This window comes from Xylocopa sonorina, chromosome 1 (assembly GCF_050948175.1).
Source record: "Xylocopa sonorina isolate GNS202 chromosome 1, iyXylSono1_principal, whole genome shotgun sequence".
NCBI classification, from domain to species: Eukaryota; Metazoa; Arthropoda; class Insecta; order Hymenoptera; family Apidae; genus Xylocopa; species Xylocopa sonorina.
The window spans coordinates 14,166,059-14,187,018 of NC_135193.1; the positions used below are offsets into that span (position 1 = coordinate 14,166,059).

The following is a 20,960-nucleotide window of genomic DNA, read 5'->3' on the forward strand; positions in this document are numbered from 1 at the left end:
CAGGTCGTTAGCCAGGGTGATGCCGGGTTGACCTTGCTGAGGTCTCTCTGAACCAAATGATCCTGACGTTCTGCCACGACCTACCAGGACATCCTACGTTCTTCTCCTTCTGAAGGAGTCACCACGATTCCCTCTTGTTCGCCGCGTTTGTCTTCTTCGGATCTGACGACGAAAATCGACGAGCGAGCCGTTAAACGAAGCGGTTCCTACTTTTACGTTTGGTCCTGGCCCGCTCGTTGGGATACGGGTGCGATTATTTTTTGGTCGTTGGTTAATTCGAATTGGCTTGCACGAGCGTCACGTTCGTCACTTTTTGTTCGAGCGGAAGTTCGAGACGAAGTTGGCGAGGGAATTCGAGTCACGTACGATATGGTCACCTGGTTTCAAATATTTCTCACGCTCTTTACGCGGCTTTCGCGAACGATCTTCCGTCTTTAACCGTCTTTGAACCTTCTGTCGGATCTGTCGACGGGCTTTCAGAGGTATCGTTTGCGAGGCGAGGATACTGTGGCGCGCGCTTATTCAGGGCGTTTTAAAATGGTGCGTTTTAACGCGGCGATGCCTTTCGCGATGACTTTAATTAACGAATCGCCGTGCTTACATCGAAAGTCGGAGTCGAAACAGGAATCTTGTGCCAGTTTATAGCGTACCGTTTGCTGATTCGCATAAAATCCCTCGAGTACGTGTAAGAGTCGGCGTAGATTTACGAAGCAACTTGAAATTTTAGAAACAGTCGTTTTTGTTTACACATGTTCGGAACGATTGTTCACTTCGTTAACACAATACCGACGACACTGTTCAGGTGTTGGATTTTGCCGCTTTAAACAAATATTTCCCGAGTTACTCGCAACCTCGATAAATCCTTCCAGTGCTGACGATCGTTTCACGGACGTGGTCACACGGTTCTTAACTCCGATGTCGACAATCGGAATTTTTTTTTCAGGGGTGCACTTTACAGTAGAGTATCACGATTCGAACCAGCCCGTCCTTGGTCATACGTCGAATCATACGTCGGACTTATTCCTCGAAGTGTCGGATCACTATCCTCCCTGGTCCTTTTCCAGCCAGTGTCTTGCGATAGCTGCAGAGATGTCGCAACGATCCCGTGGCGATCACGAGCAATAGCGTACCCTTTTCCAAGCCTGGGTCCTCGTAAGCAGCTTTCGACGTGGTCCACGTTTACTTGACAGAGGTTTACTTGGTCTAGCGGTGTTCACGGAGTAGTTACGTTGGTCGACGTCGGATCCCAAACGATACTCTCGGAGAATCCAACAACGATGCGGCCGATCGGGGTAGAGGCAAGCAAAGGAAAGCGTATAGGAGAGGAGAGAAGCGGAGGAGAAGGGAAACGAGCGAAGAAATACACGTGGATATCGTAGGAACAGTGGTAGAAAGTGGAAGATGAGGAGGAAGAAGAAGAAGAAGAAGAAAAGGGAAAGAGGGCAGGAAGGGCAGATAGGAACGCGGATGGTTAATCGCAGGCGGACGTTACCGCTACCGTGGCCTCGATTCGAAATTCAAATCTTATTATCTGGTCGATGCAATTAGGCGGGTTAGAACCTCTGGAGGGTAGAAGGAGAGGGTGGTGGGGTCGAGTACAAAGGAGGCAGGCAGGGAGAAAGAGAGAGAGAGAGAGAGAGAGAGAGAGAGCGCGCGGCCTTGAAAATAGAAATATCGAAATAATCGTCGCGAGATCGCGCGAGGACGGATCGTCGCGAGCGTCGCGAGGAGAAGACGCGACGCGGGCGAGGATGATAGATGAAGACGAGAACGAGGACGAGGACGAGGACGAGGACGAGGACGAGGTGGTAGCGTCCAGGATGTCTCGCGCCCTTCCTTCGTACCGTGATACGTAACGCGTTACGTGGAGGAAAAAGCCGAAACGATAGGAGAGTCGGCCGTGTTAGAGGGGCGACCGCTCGCCGTGAGTTCTTGTGGGATTCTGTCCACGAAATGCAGTTATCCCGGTGACTCCGCGGGGGGACAGAGAACGTTTAGAGGGGCTGCTACCATGGTAGGGGGTTGTTGCCTGTAACCAGCGCTCCCTTTCACCCCTGTGCTCGGTCAGGCAACGAAAGCACGAGGTTCTCCCCGCTTCACCCCATTGGACGCTCGCGCGATGCGTTACCCGGACGACCGCCAATCAGGGCTCGTTCGTTGCCACTCGGTCTACCCCCACTCGTTCCTCAACATGGTGGATCTACCAATAAAAATTCCTCCGGAAAATAGCCTGCGAGCGATTTTCTTTCCACCTTGGCTATCTAGCTTTTCCAACGACTTACACAAACCACCGGCCAATATACGCTTCACCACTACTACCTGCCCGCGTGGGACGTCCCTTTCTACCAGCCCGCGTCACCGTGTTCTCCACTCCTCGTCCTCGTCCTCGTCTTCTTCCTCTTCCTCTTCCTCTTCCACTTCCTCCTCGTCTTCATCGACGTTCATCCCCCTTTACCCGCCTCTCACTTTCTCGCCGCCTTCCAACCAACAACCCTTACGTTTCTGCCTCCCTTTTCCATTCTCGTTCTTTCTTTTTTTTTTCTTTTTCCACTCTCTTTCGTTTCATTATCCCGCGGCAGATAGCTTTTCTAATTCTTTCCCCCTGCCCGCCGCCCCGTTTTCGGTATTTGATTGTAACCTACACCCATCGGCTGACCCAACTACGTGCGCGAGTCGCGAGACTCTTCGATTCACGGCCGCGCGTCCTCTCGTCGTTTGCCTGCGACGAATAGAATGGCACTCCCAGCGAATTTCCCCGCCCGTCTTTGTCCTTTGCGACCTAGCTTTTCGACGATTAATTATCCCGCCAACGAGTCCATCCATTTTTCAAATTCGTGCACCGTGTACGAACGACTTTTCCTCGCTCTCTCGACGTTTTGCTTCATTTCTACGCTGTCGTCTGTGCGAGACGATCCACGTTCTCAGGCGTGTCTCAGCCGAAGGTGTGATCCCTTCGTTTCTCGCGAGGGATCCCCACGTAATCCTTCGATTCGTCTACTCGCTGTTCCCTTAGTTCGACCCTCCTTCGAAACGGGGCAAGAGGGTGTCGGGTTCCTTGCCTGAGGGTAGATTCGAAGAACCATGCGACCGAAGAGTGCGAGAAAGGAGGGGCGGAAAGTTTCGAGAGCTTCAGCGTCTTTCAAGTTCCTCGAAGTTTCCTTAAAAAAGTTGGTCATCGTTTTCGTCGGAATAGCACGAATCAGTTTATCGCCTGTGTTATCCATATTTAGGTCACACGTTTTATTCGCCTCGCCTGCTAGGTTTTTCGATAACAAACAGTAGGAAGTAACACTGGAAAATTTTAGCCATCAGAAATTAGAGAGAGACGATTTTGAGCAGGAAGTTCGATGAGTGCACGCTCGTATCGAGGATGTAATAACGCGGGATGACAACTTGGGGCTTTGTATAAATTTGCTGTACTTTGAATCGACGCAGTATGCTTTTGATCAGCTCACTGTGCAACAGAATCTGATTAGTCACATGTCGCATTTCGAATTCTTAATGAGAAGTTGCCAAATTTTCAATTGAATCGCGTGTGACTCGAAGAAAGTAAGAACGATCGCGTTGTTTCGAATAGAGATGGATAACTGCATTGGCTGCCGCTCATTAACGGTTCGCAATTTTTCCACGAAACACCGCGAACCAAAGTTTGCCTCTCTCCGCAAAGCGTACGCTAACGCGATTTAGCGATTCTAATTTCTACTTTATGAATTTCATAGGGGTGGCGAATTTCAGAACTCCGCCGGAATTGCGCGCACCCGCCTTAGTTGTGTTCTGTAATTTTCTTAATCGTTCGACTGCGGTTGCTACGACGTTAAACCGAGAATTCCAACTGTTACGATTACCACTCGAGTCTGCCAGTGATAATAGTTAGCAAGAAATAAATTCTCTTCAATCTTCCGCGATTTGATGCTTAGATTACGCGTGCGGTATTGGTTCGAGGACGAAGAACTCGATACGAGACGAGATCGAACGTTGCAAGCCCGTCGTAAATTTGTATACAACATCCATGAAGACCATCGTTTCACGATCCACGCGTAGCTCGTTCGAGACATGGGAACGTCGACGAAGGAGCGTGGCGAGCGGAGTCGAACGAGTAATTATCGACAGGAGAAGCCGCGAGCCTGAATGGGGACAATTTTGGTTTCGAATTGGCCGATTTTTCACGCTGTCCGCCCGTAAGTTTTCAGGCATTGTCCGCGAGATTGCAGCGTTCGAGAACGGCGGCACGCGCGCGGAACGGTGGGCGTTCTGTTTCTCAAAGTGCAAATCGAGAGAGACGAAATTGCCGGGTCCTCGCCGCGATATTGTTCGTCTTTTGTGTAACCACCGGGGTCGACAAAAGGCGCGCGATTTATTGACTCTGCAACGTTACAGAGAGCCGATGCGCGATGAGTGCTCGCGCCCTGCCCGCCGGTTTTCCTCGCGTTTTCCATCGCCGAGCTGAATTATAGGCGGTAAAACAAAGCATGCAGAGTTGCGGCTAAAATATTCAACATAACTATGTAACCGAATTACGTTACGCTGATGCGATACATGCTCCGTGTGCATAACAGCTCTATTAAATAGAACGAAACGCTATTGCGCCTCGATTATGTTCGATATCATTCATTTTTTCTTTTTTTTTCGTTTAAACACTAGTAACGTATCATTTTAACGCTCGTCGTTCCGCTGAAAAACATTCGGTTGTTTTGAATATATTTTTTTTTAATTTCACGATTAAATAATCATAGTGATTACAGAGTACGTATTTTTTTTTTCAGAGTGTCGATCGTCGTGATATTAGTAGATATTATTTATCTTATCGTGGTAGAAACGAACGCGTACAATTTGAATGTGGAGATACAGTTCAGCACTGGTTTCGGCATTGAATGAGAATTCCACACGGATTTCTATGTAACGTCAAACCACTGTTTGTACATGGTCGCCGTTTCACCGATTTAATTTACAGGGGGTAGACCGCTTAGATTAGATCAGATCTTACGGATCGGGAAGCCGACTTTACGGTCTACGTGGACCATATGCAGCTCGTACTTCATAAGGGTGCTCCGGCTACCCTATTTAATCGATAAGATGTAAGAGCACCGATAAACACGCTTATCTTCTCGTGATAACTTTCTCTAACAGAATTATCATTCCTCATGAATACTCGAGCGGTGGAAGGAAGAAGACAGCGCGTAAAAATGTTAGCCTCTCGCGCGGAAGTTATCAGTTCGGATGCAATTAGAGAAGAATCCAGCTCGCTCGATTTTTTTAATTACCAGGTGCAACGAGATCCATTTGGGCGTTTCAGAGTTATAACAACGATCTTTAGTTTAATCGCGTGATCGACGTTTCCTTATACGTCGAATGAAACGCTTGATTCGTAATTAAAGAAAAAACACATCCTCTCTTAACTCTAAAATATATCTTTTCGAAAGAATCTTAAGGGGTAATTCTTGAAAAACAATGCAAGACGAAACTCGAGAGACAAATAAAATCGTGTTCGAGGTCTCATCTTGGGGAGCGAGAATTTACGAGCCCCGAGGTCCTCGCAGGGCGAAGTATAATAATCGAAAGAAATTCTATACTATTGCTGACAAGCCATCGGGTTTGTTCGCGGCCAGTGTGACAGATTTCGGCCACGCCCTGTCGATATGGTGTGCACCCCCTTTTCAGAATGCCCCTGCACCCTCGATCGGCGCATCGAAAATTCACTGGCTTTGATCTACTCGCAGCACCTCTTCTGGGATCGTACGTGTCGCCGTCGTACTGATGAATGGTCCGTTCAAAGACGTTCAAACACAGGGCGCAAAACTTTCCGCTTCGTTTGATCGAACGGCTCATTTGCATACGAAGTGGTCTAATAGAACGCCGGGAATAAATCGTGAATAGACAAACACGGGACAATTAATGGCTGGGAAATGCCAGTCGCGTCTTCTGGCTGAAAATAAAATTTCTCGTCAAACTTAGTTGCCTTCGACTATAAAACATTACTTTTTTTCTGGAAAATGAAAAAGTTATGCGATCGTTGAAGCGTTAAAGTTAATGTTTGTAAACGTATTATAGAAATATAGGCTTCATAATATTTGAGGAACGGTATTTGGACAATGTAGATGCACAATACTTAAAACTACCCTGTTGTTCCTCGTCGAAGCGTATTTTGATTGGACAATATCTTGCGCGGAGCCAAAGGGAATGAAAATATTGGCAATGTACTGATTATATCTTTTGGCAGCGGTGCGTGTGGCATTTTAACACTTAAGGGAACGTTTAAATTGAACAAAAGTGTCCTCTATCGAAAAGTCAGGGAGAGAGGTGGTGAGAGTCAAGCGGCACGTGCCTGCTAATTTCTCCTCCGCACGTGCCACCGATAAAACCGCGTCAAAATATTGCTCGCAATTTGAATAGGCCAATTACCAGCACAGAGCTTAAAGTACGCCCATTATTTCCGATAAAAATTGCTGGGACGAGCAGCGCGTCAATTTTTATTTATCGCATTACACGCCGACGGACGGGGAAACGATTTCAGGGACAAATCGCGCGGAAATGAAACGGCACAATTTGACAAAAACCGAGTTATATCTTCCAACGATCGCGCGTACATTTTTCATAAACTAACGAACGCGGTTTGAAGTAACAAGAAAAAGGGGGACACGCTTGCTCGCGTTCCACTCTGTTCACAGATGACCTCCGCGTTCCCTTCGTCGAAAAACACGGGACGCGGAGGAGGAATTCGATAAAACGGTGCGCGATCTAACGGAAAAACGGGGGACGAGGCGTGTTTGGTTAAAAAAAAAAAAAAAAAAAAAAAAAGAAAAATGTTCAGGGAACGTCGAGAAGAATTTTTGCGGCGGGTCGAGGAGCCGCCATGCCGCCCCGCGAGGAAGACGACACCGTGGGAGCCCTCTCCGGTTCGATCTCTCAATCTCGAACGGTTCCTGCCCCTGGTTTTCTTTCCTCCGCCTTCGGTTCTCTCCTCCTCCCCTTTCTCTCTTAAACCTCCAACCACCCACCCAGCCACCCCAACCCTCGTCGTTCCCGTTTTCTTTTTTCCTTGCTTGCGTGTTTTGCCAAGAGCCCTCATGGGCGGAAGCGTCACGTACAGCTCTGAAACAAAAACGTAGCGACGTCAAATGCGATTACGAGAGCTGCGAGAGCAGCTCCAGAACGCGGATGCTGCGCTAGGTTAGGTGGAGAACGCGGGCCGGAGGGCGGACGCGGAGGAGGCGGCTAGAAAGGTTGGACCAGGAGCTAGAGGGGCGCAGAACGATACGGCGAACCGAGAAAGCGAGAAGGGAAGAGGAACGAGCTCCTGGCTCGATCTATATATATGGGACAGGCTTGAAAATGATTTCCTTAACTTTTTACCAGGAAAATCATATCCGAATCCGTTACAACCTCTACACGGTCCTCGATTATACGTAAATCTTCCACGGATCGTTTTTACATCGCGACCATTCCCGGCGTCTACCTTCGTTCCGGTCCGTTTTAAACAATGTCGCGCGCTGTAGGCGCACGTAGGAAAAATAGACGGCCTAACGAGTGCGTAACTTCGCGGCTCGTCTGATCACGATCCTTCTATGTGGCTTAATCCACTTATATCGTCGCCACGAAGGTACGAGGCTCCGCGCATTGCCAACGCGAATGGCCACGTGCTATTCCCACAAAAGTACCGTAAACAGACGGGTAATAATTATGCGTTACATGCATTGTGCCGTCGCGAAATCTCCACACTTAAACCCACCCCTGCCGATCGGGCCATTGTGAAACAGCGGCAGGAATGCTTTAACCTCGTTTGCAGCTGATTATATTCGCAACTATTTTACAAGCGTATAATAAAACGTAACGCGCAGCGGCGTAAGTGAATTTGTCCGGTGCCGTTACGCGACATGTATCGCGCGGCGGGTATAATTTTATTCGGCTATCATTTAAAACCACGTTTAAATCCTGTTCTGCTATTGCCCCCGTGTACGTCGCGCACGTCGGGATACGTATCGTTGGAAAATAGAATTTTGTTGCTCGCCGTTTCTATCGAGTTAGTCGGTTGGATAGTAGCCGGTATGGTGAAGACGCCGTGGCAGGAAGGAAACGGGGAATAAGAGGGCCAGGGTACCCGAACTCCGGCATCCAGCTCTGGATTTGCTGGATGGCACAGGGGTGGCTCGATGGGGACGCGGCAGAATGGAAGGTGGACGCTTATCAGGGGTTGGAGAATTGTCGTGGATGCGCGGGGGTGGCTCCGGCACGGGGTTGACTCTGCGAGGGCTTCGAGCAATGGCTCGGCCCGAATATGTGCCTCCGCGTGTCTGTGCACCACCGTGCGTGCGTGCGTACGCGAAAAATCGATCGGTTCGTTCGACGCGGTGAACCGTGGACAGCTATGATTCCTAGGCTTGTAAATGCGGACGGATGGTCTCTCTGCCGAGGCGAGAGAAACACGCTCGATCGGCGTCGAGTTGGACTTTCTGTTACCCGATCGACGGGAATCTAAGTACGCGACTGCACACGGGCGATCGAAATAAAGAAAATATGAGAAAATCGTTGTGCTGAGAGTAAATCAGTGTGTCGCGATTTTGTTCGATATTTAGTTAGTATTTTAATTGGTTTGAAAATAGAACAGGGAGTAAAATAATGATCGCGAATAGTATTGCAGGTGTTAGAGTGGTAAATAGAGGAATTTTCGTGATTTAAAAAAATGCGTGTAAAAGGAAGGTATTTTTAAGACGACACCCGTTAGAATTAATGTTTCAACGTTGGCGGCGGGGTGATGGTCGCCAAGCCTCCATTAAAAAGTTGTTAAACGCAGCCTGACGGCGCCCCGCGGCAAATTGGAGCCCCATCATAAGTCTTCCTTGTATATAATGTACATGGCTGTTAGAGCAAGCCATCTACAAGATAGCGATATCAAAGTAATTAAGTATTCGATGAAGATATTTTGATCGACCTTGCGGATGAAACTGGTGCCAACTAATGGTTGTAAAACGTATGCACGAGGAAACATACGCGAAAAACTTTGTTTTCGTACAACATATTCGTTACTTCATTAACGATCGTGGGTACCAGTTTGATAGAAAAATTATTTAACATTTTATCACAGATCGCTATCTTGTTTCGTCTCGTTTCTACGTTAGATTCATGTCGAACGTAATTTTTAATATTCCCACTGGCGATAAATATAAAAAAGATATTAAATACGCTTTTATAATGTCATTGCTCCTGTTACCGCAATTGCCGCGATATCGAATGAAAGTTAGTCGAATTTTTTTATTACATTACAACTGTTGTTACAGCTGAAAAAAAGGATTGAATACGGTCATACTATAAAAGAGGAGCCGGAAAACAAAATTTGATCGTAAAAACCATAGACCTCGTGGCAGTCGCCATCCACTCGCGGCCAATTGTCAAACAATGTCCAAGGGTGGGACGGAAAAATATCTGACAAAAATAGTTGGGACGAATTTACTTTGTCGCGAATAAGGCGTGCGTATTGTATTACGTACGAATCGTATTCTAATATCGCGACGAGAATACGCGAACCAATTAACTGTAATCAATATCGTCGGTCGTTTTTTGACGTGCTTTTAATGTAATTGCATGTTTACCATTAAATTATTCTTTGATACCACGGGTAGAACGTCGGCGTATAAAAGAAGCAAGAAATGCTTTTTACAGTTTAGCGTCTCGGGGACGCGATAAATTTGTTTGACATTTTCCTTCCATGGCCTCCTCTCTCTCGTCTCCTCCACTCCGCCGGTTTTTCGAGAAAAAAGCTCTCGAACAAGTTCAACGTTTTCTACGTAACGCTGACTGGAAACTCTTGGCCGAAGCAACCGAGAGGTTCAAAATAAGAGAAAAGCGCCGACGTAAAAAGCATCGGGGATGGTAGGGGCAGCGCGGGGCAGAGAGGATGGTTTAAAAGTACGTGGAATGGAAAAGGTGTGTAAAAGACGTACATTGGCAACTGCTGTAAAATATAAAGCTGCGTGGAAGGGCATCGAAATCGGTTTGTTGTTTAGCAAAAAAAGTTGCTTCAATTGGTCGACTCTCTCTCTCTCTCTCTCTCTGTCTCTCCATTTCTTTTGTCCTTATATTTTCGCAAAATGTAACGCAGCGCGGAAACAAAAATCGATCGATACGGAGGACGTGGAAAGTACGTTTCGTTTCGAAAGCAATTGCGGAATCGCGAACGAAAAAGAATAATAGCGTCTCGTTATGTCGACAGGATGAGAGAGAAACAGAGATTGGAAAAGAGAGCTACATTCGCTTCGATGTTTCATAACTTGAATGGAATAGAATTTTGCTTGCTAACACTTCGACGAACGATTCAAGATGGCAACGCGTAGAACCAGTTTCTGATATCTGCAAAACGTTCACTTGCGTTTTAAACGTTAGCTGTAGTCCCGAAGAATGAGTTCTAATATCTCGAGACGATGCAAGATTGAACCACGGGGAAATTAATATCGCAGGTGTTTACTGTTCCCCAAACTGGTTGAGCGTAAACGTCGTCCTGGTGGATTTTCCCGATGATTGGTGGTCGTCCTTCGACAGATTATCTCGAGACACGGCGGTTTCCGCAAAAGGTACACAGAGCGACGGGTGGTTGGCGTTCGCGAAGGGATGAAAAAAGGCCGAGGGTGGTGCGAAGGTACCGCGGCAAGTCGAAAAACCGCGATGCGGCATTACCAATTCTTTCCGGCGGCACGCATCCCTCTTTTCACGCACGCACGCAAGGTGGACGAGGTCAGCTTTCAAGGGGTAACGCGGTTAAGAAAATGTTTTTAAAACAATTTTGCACTTACCTCGACGCTGCGAGCCGGGTGGAGGAGTGACCCGCGGATCGAGTCGAAGGAGAAAGGGAAAAAATGAGGATCGAGCTTTATAGAATCCACCACGGCTCTCTCCAACGACTGCAACTTTTTGCTCGTCGTACAGCGTGAGGTTTAAATCGCGTACACATAGAAACGATAAATGCCTAGAGATTTCGAGCAAAGCAACGATTAGAAGCATTGATCAGCATAAATATGAAAGTCCGTAGAGTGGTACGCGATCGTCGAGTGCCGCGTAATTTCGAAACTTCGAAAGTCTTGATATCGCTTTATTCCTTGGTTCGATCGACTGTATTAATTCGAGCGTCCGTCCGATTCGTTTCTTTTCTCGTTCGTAGTCGGGTGGTACTCGTTTTAATTTGCGCGGTATCAAACGGACGGCGGCGAGAGGAACGGTTGAGAGGGGCGAAAGGGAGGAATAGGGAAAAGAGAAAAGTAAGCTGTTCAGCCGTGTATTTTCGATAATTATTCGACAGTCGATTTGCGTGCGGATGCGGAGCAGGGTGATACGCGGAATGGAGGACCGTTGCGGCTGACGGGGATGGCGGGGAAACGCGCGGCGGCGGCGGCTACGGGGGCGGGGGATTTCGAGAGTCGCGTTCAACCATCCGGAAGCTATGAATATATTATTTGACGGGCAGTTTCGGTAGTCTCCGATCGGATGGAGCATCGATCATGGCTGGCGCATCCCTTTGGGCCATTTTCATGCGTCAGAATGCGACACGCCTCAATCGAGCGGCTGCCGCGGAATGACGAAAAAAAAAATGTATACATATATATATATATGTACATACGTACCGTCGCTGACTGTCGAAATACTTTTATAAAATGCGCGCGACCTGATTTCCGCCGAGCGAAAAACATCGTCGCATCGTGAGCTTTGTTCGTTCCAGAACTGTCGACGATGGGTCAAGAGGTAAGGTCCAGGCGTTGATTAATTTCAATCGCGCGGTGTTGTACGATTCGTGTTTGGTTCTTCTTCTCGAAGAAAGTTCGTAGCAGAAATTGAAAACGAGGCGAAAGCAACGTGCTCGAAGCGGAAACGAGATGCAGGATGGGGACCAACGACCGAATGCATTTTTGCATCGCGTGGCTCGAGGGCTTTTGGAGCCACCTCAACGTTCTAATTGCATTCTTAGTGTTACCGATTCGTCTCAGAATAATTGGAGTAGTGTTTTATCGCTTTCTGAAGCTTTCTGCTAAAATACCTGGTATAACGAATGCCTTTTAATTACGCTGATTAGCTAATCGGTTCTTCTTTCTGTTACAGCTTCCGAAGAGGAAAGGATAGAAGAAGGACTTTGAAGGATCATCGAAGATACAATTTCTTCGGTACTATTAGGTTCATTTAAGGAGAAGGGAAGAAAAGAGGAAAACACGGAATAATTTATTATATTATTTATTAGGAAGCATTAGTTTTAAGCAAATTATTATAATTTCCAGTATAATACAACTTAGTATACTTAATTGTAAGATAGGATACATCAGATATTGTATTATAAGTATTATCTACTATTGTAAAATACAATTTACTTATAATTTATTGTATATTTCATTGATTTGATTAAATAAATTCACTATTTAAAAAGAATATCATAATTCTTATTATTCACCATTAACTCAATCCACCACCTATCCCTTTTCCTCGTCATTATCACGAATTAGGATAAGATAAATAGCGGAATTTTTAAAATTACGGTAATTCCCGGAAATGATGTCATTTTCCAGGAAGTGGAACTATTCGGATACCTCCTCACATGTTATGTTCTCCTGATACAAAGTCGAAAATTAGGGTTTTCCATCAAAAAATTGGAAATGTATCAGGAGAACATGACGTCATAGGAGGTATCGGCAATTCCTGGAATTCTCAATGACGTCATTTCCCGGAAGTGGCACTTTTCGGATACCTCCTATGACGTCATGTTCTCCTGATACATTGCCGATTTTTCGAACAAAATCTTGAAAATCCGACTTTGTATCAGGAGAACATGACGTCATAGGAGGTATGCTTGCCACTTCTAGGAAAATGACGTCACTTCCAAGAAACGCCGAAATTCCTGGAATTCTCGATGACGTCATTTCCAAGAACTGGCACCATTCGGATACCTCCTATGACGTCATGTTCTCCTGATACAAAGTCGAATTTTCAAGATTTTATTCGATAAATCGGCAATGTATCAGGAGAACATGACGTCATAGGAGGTATCCGAATAGTGCCATTTCCAGGAAATGACGTCATCGAGAATTCCAGGAATTTCGGCGATTCTTAGAAGTGACGTCATTTTCCTAGAAGTGTCAAGCATACCTCCTATGACGTCATGTTCACCTGATACATTTCCAATTTTTCGATCGAAAACCCTAATTTTCGACTTTGTATCAGGAGAACATAACATGTGAGGAGGTATCCGAATAGTACCACTTCCTGGAAAATGACGTCATTTCCAAGAATTTTATCGTGAACAGGACTTTTTTTTGAGAGTTTCCTCTCGTTTAAGGATTGGAATGGGTAGTTCTAGGATCATTGAACAGGTTGTTGATTAATCAAACAATTAATTAATATTCACTGCACGTTTATTGAAACTATTAAGCTATTTACAAGGTACAGAATGTACAGAAGAAGGTACAGAGGGTCTTACAAGCTAATTGTTATAAATAAATTAAAACTTATAGAAAATTGTACAGATTTTATAAGCTAGTTACGGTATCGGTCCAGGAATTCTTCTTTTGCACGTAGCAAACATTTCGGTGATATCCATGGAATTAATCTTGTGTCCACAGATGTTTTATCTGTTATGTCCTTCGTCTGAACGAATTTAATATTCGTTTTCCGAGGATATCCGCTCGTTTTGGACAGTTCTTGCACGTAGACGCAAATGGTAGACGAAAATATCTGCAAACATAATGAAACGGATCAATAATTAAATTACCCATACACACGTGATCGAAATTAAACGAGAGAATACGATCTTACCTAGGTTTTAGACGAAGCTCTAAGGTAACCAGCAGTTTGAATGCCGTCACGCAAAGAATGGAACAAACCGCCGACGCGTAATAGAGCGTAAAATGGCAGACCGTTAGAAGTTGAAGAGTAATTCGATATTTATATAGTCAGCGGGATGGATACCTCCCGAACGACTTTTTAAATCTTTAATTAACTTCGTCCTGACATTTAATTAAGCTGCAAACGATGTTACGTTCAAACTAGAAAACACGTTCCGAGCGACTTCCAAATCATCCGCGGAAGTAATCTGGAAAGTTATGGAGAAACATGAAAACTTCATCCGTAAGTTCTCGCGCCGGATGTTTTCAACACCGGTGAAAAATAATTCACCGTGGACGTAAGAGGCCGCCATCCACCGATACGTTTTATCGTCGAAACGCGCAAGAGAGATTTCCACGGTAATTAGATTCGCGTCGGTAAATTAATCGATACGACGAAATTGAACAATTGGAAGATACGAAAACGCAATAGCGGGGAAGCATGAAAATTAGACGGGACATTTATTTACAATGTAAACGTCGAATTATCGCGCGTGTTGCCGAGGGTAGTTCGTTTAAAAAAAAAAAAAAATAAAGAGAGAGAGAGAGAAAAATTCGGAAACGTTTGCGCGAAAGAGTAACGTGAAATTTTAATAACGGCAGATGCGATTATAACAGCAGCAAAATTTATTGGAAAATTATTAGTCACGACCCAGGTATACGTCAATAATGCGTTCAACCTCTTTTACCGGATGATTCTACATTTCCATTTATATTTATATTCAAATATCGCTTCGTTGATATTATATAGATACAACGTATTTATCGAAACAATTCCATTTCCGACTCTATTGTTAAGTATTTAAAAGAAAAAAATTGAAATGACATCGAAGAATGCACTGGAAATATTTTCAGCGCGCTAAGAAATTCCATTTTAAAAGCTAACAACGAAGAGATGCATTTGTCGCGATAATTTCGTATAAATCTTCCAATATATTTTGCAGTTAAAAATAAGGCTGGAGTATCTTACGAGGAACGTAATCAGGATACACGTGTACGAGAAAAACCGGCTGAAAAAAGTGTGCAATGCCGGCGAGACCGATAACAAATTCGTTCTTAATTTAATAGAGAGCAAAAAGTAGATAAACGATATTCGTGCAGTCTGGTAGCGATACGAGGTAGAATCGCAAACTCGTTGCTAAATGATCAATTTATCGGATAAATTTGATAAAATATAAAGGCCAGCAATGATTTTCGTTTTATTTGGCTGGCTACACGACCGCGTGGCGCGGTCGTCCGATTAGAACTGACTCTATCTACTTACAAGTAGATCGTGTGTCATCGAACGCTGCCACGTGTCCCTAAATGTTTAATAAATCAGTGGAAAAATATTCCTATTTATCATTGTGTCGCGTACAAAATTCTAGCTGATTAATGAAATTTATGTCAATTATCGATACAGAAAAAATAATAAATGAAATTATTTCAAGCGAATCAATTTACTTCGTCACGTAGAATCTTTTCTGTACAAATTTTATAGCCGCAAGAAAGCTACGTACCTATAAAACGAACCTTTTTATCTGTTTTATCGTTAATATCCAATGATTATATTTAAAAGGTATTACCATAGTAAAATGATGAACATAACTAATATCGTAACATTGTTTACCATAATTACTTCGTAAACGCATCGGTACTTGACGATCGAATTTCAGTAAAAAAAATAGAAATGACAGTGTCTGACGAGTTGAAAAAAATGTCAGCAGACTTTTGCCATACGCGTTCCCTGGACGCTGTACACCGTTCGTCTGGATATCACGATAGGAGGTCCCGTTCGTTGTAATCGGGTAGAAAACTCAATCGCGATCCGACGTTCGCATCAGTAGTTCCGCTCATTGTTATTGATTCGATTTTGAATAGATGGTTGCGTGCTGAAAAGAAAAGATTCGGTACTTCGGTGTACCCTTGTACAACCCTTGGCAAACAACAAGTCCTACGACGAATTGCCAGTTTTCGTTTCGCAGAGCTATCATCCCTCTAATGGTATCGCGCTGTCGCGTTAATTACTCGTAACGAGTAGCGTTTCCTTATTTCTCTCTCTTCTTTTCTTTCTCGTGTTACACAGAATCCCACCGTGCGATTCCATACGATCGCGTTTCGTTCTCGAGATGCGCCCTCGACTCGAGCTTCCGATCGCGAATTGAACGGCTTATACGCGTTTAAAGGTTAAAGCTTAAAGCGCAGATATAGCGTATAGATGTAGCAGAAAGGCAAGGTGCAACGGTTCCTCTTCTCTGGAAATTAATCGAAGGGCACTTCGCGTGACCCTGCTTTTCTGGGGCACGTGCCCATGGGTATCGGTATTTCGGGGCACGTTAATACCTCACTATCCAGACGGATAGAGAGAGAACAGAGCGAAACATCCACTCCTGTACATTGTTTGCGGCTTGGAATCAATAAAAGCATAGCTTTAGGCGACGGTGGTCGTCATGGCAACCAGAGAGACCCATCCGTGTACCCTGTTTCTCTCTCCCTCGCCGAGCTCTCTCTTCTCTTCGTCCGTCTCCCTCTATCCCGACCCCCTCCATCACCCACACACGCGTGCACGCACCCTCTCCACCTCGTTCTTCTCGCCGAGTCCCACTCTCGTTCTCTCTCCTGGTTTTCTCTCCGTGCATGTACCATCCGCTCCGCTTTGTTCTCTTTTCCCGATCCGCGAACATCCCTCTTTCCTTTCTACTCCTTTTTATTCTCGTACCTCAGCCCACTTTACTTCGCTCAACCCCCTCCACACACCCTTCTTCCCGTTTCTCTTTTTTTACTTTGATCCTCGCACGCATACTGTCCAATTTTCCGTTTTCCCCCTCTGTCCCTGTTTCTCGCGCACTTTTCCCAACCCCCACCCCCCCGTCCTCCCTGCGTTCGTCCCGGTTTCTCCGTTCTCCGCTCTCCCCGTTTCTCCGTCCGTTCCCTTCTCCTCCTTTTTCTTCGAGCAAGTCCCGTTTTCGCTTTTCCGTCTCGCGCCTCTATCCCAGCGGCTCCCTGTTCCCCATTCATCTTCAACCCCCTTTTTCCGGCTGTCCTCGCTCGCTCTTTCCTAGCTCGGTTTCGCGCGCGCCGGCGCAAACACGCGCACACTTTTATCCTCCTCGATTCCCGTCCGACTACGTGCACGCGCGCCACGCACACATCCGTATGTTTATACAGTCCGCTTTTTGTTTCTCTCCCGCCCCTGATAATTGTCTCTTTGTCCTTGGAACTTTTACACGATTTTGTTAATTCGCAAAAAATCAACGCTCTGATTTTGTCCGCGTTGTCGGCGGCTCGGTGCGCGGCTCTGCGCGTACGAATTTCTACGTAAATTATATTCAATTGATTCAATTCTCTAAATATAATAGAGGCGAGCGTTTCTTCCTGGCAGCCTACGAGGCGAATTCTTCTAGATCTTTAACGTTTCAGACGTGAATCCATTGTTGTAGCGCCTGTTTGCACGCAATGTTGCATACAATGAAACTTGACAAAGCGAAGTCCTCGTTTTTCTCATCTGTCCAAGATTTATTTCAACATCTCGAAATCTGGAACGAGAAACGAGTCGAGATCTACATAAAGTACCCCATGAACTCGTCCTTGAGTTTATCAAAGCGATCCCATTGCCACGTTGAATTTTAATTAACGAAATTAAACAGTAATGGATCGTCGGTTAGCCCAAGTGGAACTAAACAGCTGTTGAACAAAACGTACTTCGATTTCATCGATCAGGAGCCAACGTCGTTTATTCCATCTGCCAATTTGCACTTTTTTTGCATTCAATTGCACGTTGCATCATAATTTGAGTAAACTTCTAACAACTTTAATACTCTGAACGAGAATAAACAGCGTGACAATTTACTTTATTATTGGGTGTGTAATGGAATCATTGGACAGCGGAAAAACGAATAAGAAAAGCTACACGTTCGTTTCTGATCGATTTAAAAAAAATTGATGAACTTTGACGCGTCCTATGATTCTAGGAAAAAATGAACCGTTATTAGAAAACCATAACATAATGCAATTTATATAGTAAAGTGCATCTAACGCAGTAACAAAATATATATTGAATTTTTCGGCATTATTTTGTCAGAATTTTTATTTTAGTTTCTGTAGAAAGAGAGAGAAAAAGAGGAAGAGTATAGTGCGCAAACTACGAGGCGAAAGTATAACGAGTTTTCTAAATAATTTTTTATTTTAGTTTATGTCCAAATTAATTCCTTCGTCTTATCGAAATGTAATTTTTGCAAAGAAAATGAAAATGTTTACGCGTAATTTTAAATACATTTCTTTCGAACATACCTATTCAAATACAATATATTCAAATATTTGAATATAATTCTCTACCTCACGCATATAAACACGTAAATGATTGTCTGCAAGAGATCTTTGATCGACCTGTAAAATTCAAAAACAAAATGGCCCGCTCTAAAGAAGACCGGCGACGAGCAACTCCTGGAATACGCAAACTCCATAAAGAACGTCGATAAATGTCACGCGCTTAACGGAAGAAGAAGGAACCCCGTTCAAAATACCGTCGAAAGGATCGACCGGGAAAAATCGAAAGTAAATTCGACGCATCTTCGCAGATCTGTAACAAACCGAACATCCCCGTTGAATCCAGGTAAACAAATCATTTCCACTTATCAATACGATCGCGCGTATCATAAGATTCAAGTTGAACAGCAAGTTTACCCTGCCTCGTCTCGATTTAAGGTTAGGTTAGAATAACCTAATCCGAGCCAAAACAGGGGGTGGGTTTCAACTTCCTCGATTCGAGATCGCGTCTCGGTAGTCGCGGACATCGAATCTCGAGAAACAGAAGGCGGGCTATTTAAAAAAATTTATAATCGAGTTATTATTATTATAGTCGATTAATGGTCGAGTGAAGAGAGGAGAACGTTTGAGAGAAAACATTTATCCGAAATTCTTGATTCGAACGATGTTCTGTCAAAAAAAAAAAATCTGGAGCGGTCACAAGTCCCCTGTAAGGCGACACAGGTACATATGGGCTCTTTCGGTGAATGGACCAAATGATATAAATTATTTATAGATTTCGACACCAAAGCGAGGAGAGGGAATCGAGGGTGTTCTGTTCCAACTGGGGTGCGTACCCAGGGGGGGTCCACTTGCATCGAAAGCCCCTTGAGGCCCCCCTCAACATATGCATTTTCACTCTACCACCGTAAGCCTATATAAAATTGATTCCTAAGTACCCTGGATGCCTGTCAGCCTCGCGTGTCTTTTAACACCTATCCTCGTTTGTTCTCCATGTAACTTCGAGTGTTCGATTTGGGAAACAAACATGACTACAAGTGACACTTTATTTTATTTGCTCTTGCAATTGTACGAACACTTTCGAAAATATCTATGACGATGCCCAAGATCAGTTCTAAACCTTCTGTTCTCCAATGCGTTAACGTATCAGTTTTAACCGACTATTACCGTGATGCTATTATTCATATAAATGTTAAAACTTTGTTCGCGTTGAGACACTGTTTACTTCTTTTTGGTACACCTTCGTGTTTTTCAAGAAGAGAATCTAGATTATAAAAAGAGAAAGAGCCATAGAGTTCCAATGGACATGTTTCATAGAGGTTTGAGCGATCGCAAAGTTCCTGACGAGTGATGTGTAGCAAATTTGAAGACGGGCCCGGAGCATCGTGCGTTGTGCCCCCCCGGGGTCCAATCTAAATCAATGGGCTTGTGGGTAATCGCATAATAATTACTAGGACCCCCTCTACCGTCCATCTGTCGCTAGCCAAGGGGTGTTCAATCCCTACAAGTGGCAGTGGGCAATGCTCGGCAACATAGACGATCAGGCGTGTCTCAGCAGGTCCTATTGTTATCGAGCGTTCTAAAGAAGTATCGTGCAGTGTCAGTTGCCGGTTTCCGTATTTTTTTTCTGTTAAATCAACGCAACTGATTTTTATACACGTAAATATTAGTTAAACACTGCTATTCTGCGTTACTGATTTCAGACGAACAAATGATAACTACAATTGTAATCGTTTTATGCGTTGGAGCTTCTGATGGTTTTCGTGGGCCGCATCATCCACGAAGCGCTGCTTCTCATCATCATTATGCCCCGCAAAAGGACGTTAAGATAACGCAAGACGCGCAACTGTTACAGGATACTACGTTAGTTAACACTTAACTCATTAACCGAGTATTGTTCTTTCATTTGAGTATGTGTTTCTTTCGTTGTATAAGTTGAGCCGGAATATTCATATTTTTATGATCTCCAAACTTCTTCGATTGGAATTTAAGATGTTGGTGTAAACTTTCAGCCATTTAAAAGAAGACATAGGATCAATGGCGGAGCACTTGGACTTTTCAAACATGACTGAACAGGAAATCGAATTCCATTACTTTAAGTACGTCTATAAAACTAACGAACGGCTTACTATAAGTGGATTAATCGTCTTTAAAAATATGTATGAAAATGATTAGTATAATGGGATAAATGAAATATTAAAACTGTAATTAATGTACCAATCATAGAGTTCACGATATCGACAATAATGCTAAGCTGGACGGATTAGAAATTCTGTACGCGCTACAACATACATTTCACGAAAGCATGAAACCTAAAGAGCAGGAAGATGATTTACCTTGGATCATAGGTATGCATATGAAAACACAGAAAGGAGCAGCGGTTGATACAAATTCTTTGCTACCTCACTAGCAGGTCTTTAGTCTTTCGTCAAAAAAGAAGTCGCTAGTGAGATTATTTTGAGCATTGAATAAGGATTTACTGTGTCTAATATTTCCTTTCTACAATCTCTACAAATACAGTAATTAATTATTGTTTATTACTGTACAGAACTGGTGGATAGAGTACTGATAGAAGATGATTTGGATCAGGATGGATACCTTGAATACACCGAATACGTGCGTGGTAGACAAAAGGATCATATCGCTCAAGCAAGAAGGAATAACAAGCTAGATATTGAAAAATAAGGGATGATCCGGTACAGAATTGTGATAAGAATAATGTACCGCAGAGTTTTGTGTAACACAAATTTATATGTAAACCGCGCAAAACGATACTGTTTATTTCGTTTCTATCAACTCGTTTGTAACCAGTCTTCTATTGAAATGTATAAAAACCGTAAATTTTAATATAAGCAATTTTAATCTACG

At 44.2% G+C, this 20,960-nt stretch overlaps 2 protein-coding genes across 6 annotated transcripts in view; one reads left to right on the plus strand and one right to left on the minus strand.

The window, feature by feature from the left end:
- Positions 1 to 20,960, minus strand: part of Nd-b22 (NADH dehydrogenase (ubiquinone) B22 subunit) — a 129,148-nt gene that overhangs the window by 44,380 nt on the left and 63,808 nt on the right. The gene's annotated exons all lie outside the window — the stretch shown is intronic.
- On the plus strand, positions 18,282 to 20,960 carry LOC143432579 (multiple coagulation factor deficiency protein 2 homolog). 5 transcript variants are annotated; one of them, XM_076909291.1, is made up of 6 exons: positions 18,282 to 18,438; positions 18,868 to 18,999; positions 19,796 to 19,955; positions 20,105 to 20,191; positions 20,319 to 20,440; positions 20,641 to 20,960. In XM_076909291.1, exons 3-6 carry the CDS (start codon positions 19,804 to 19,806, stop codon positions 20,775 to 20,777), a joined length of 498 nt encoding a protein of 165 aa, XP_076765406.1. In that variant the 5' UTR covers positions 18,282 to 18,438; positions 18,868 to 18,999; positions 19,796 to 19,803; the 3' UTR covers positions 20,778 to 20,960. The 5 variants fall into 5 exon arrangements, with proteins under 5 accessions (XP_076765406.1, XP_076765403.1, XP_076765401.1 ...); XM_076909286.1 differs by lacking the exon at positions 18,282 to 18,438 and adding an exon at positions 19,410 to 19,691 and having other exon boundaries at positions 18,866 to 18,999; XM_076909287.1 differs by lacking the exon at positions 18,282 to 18,438 and adding an exon at positions 19,410 to 19,650 and having other exon boundaries at positions 18,866 to 18,999.

What these genes read in the sequence shown, in the direction of transcription:
- LOC143432579 (XM_076909291.1), top strand. Translation starts at nt 19,804, where the DNA reads ATGATAACTACAATTGTAATCGTTTTATGCGTTGGAGCTTCTGATGGT. An exon ending in CAACTGTTACAGGATACTAC is followed by an intron (nt 19,956 to 20,104) that starts GTTAGTTAACAC and finishes GTAAACTTTCAG; the next exon opens with CCATTTAAAAGAAGACATAG. An exon ending in ATCGAATTCCATTACTTTAA is followed by an intron (nt 20,192 to 20,318) that starts GTACGTCTATAA and finishes TACCAATCATAG; the next exon opens with AGTTCACGATATCGACAATA.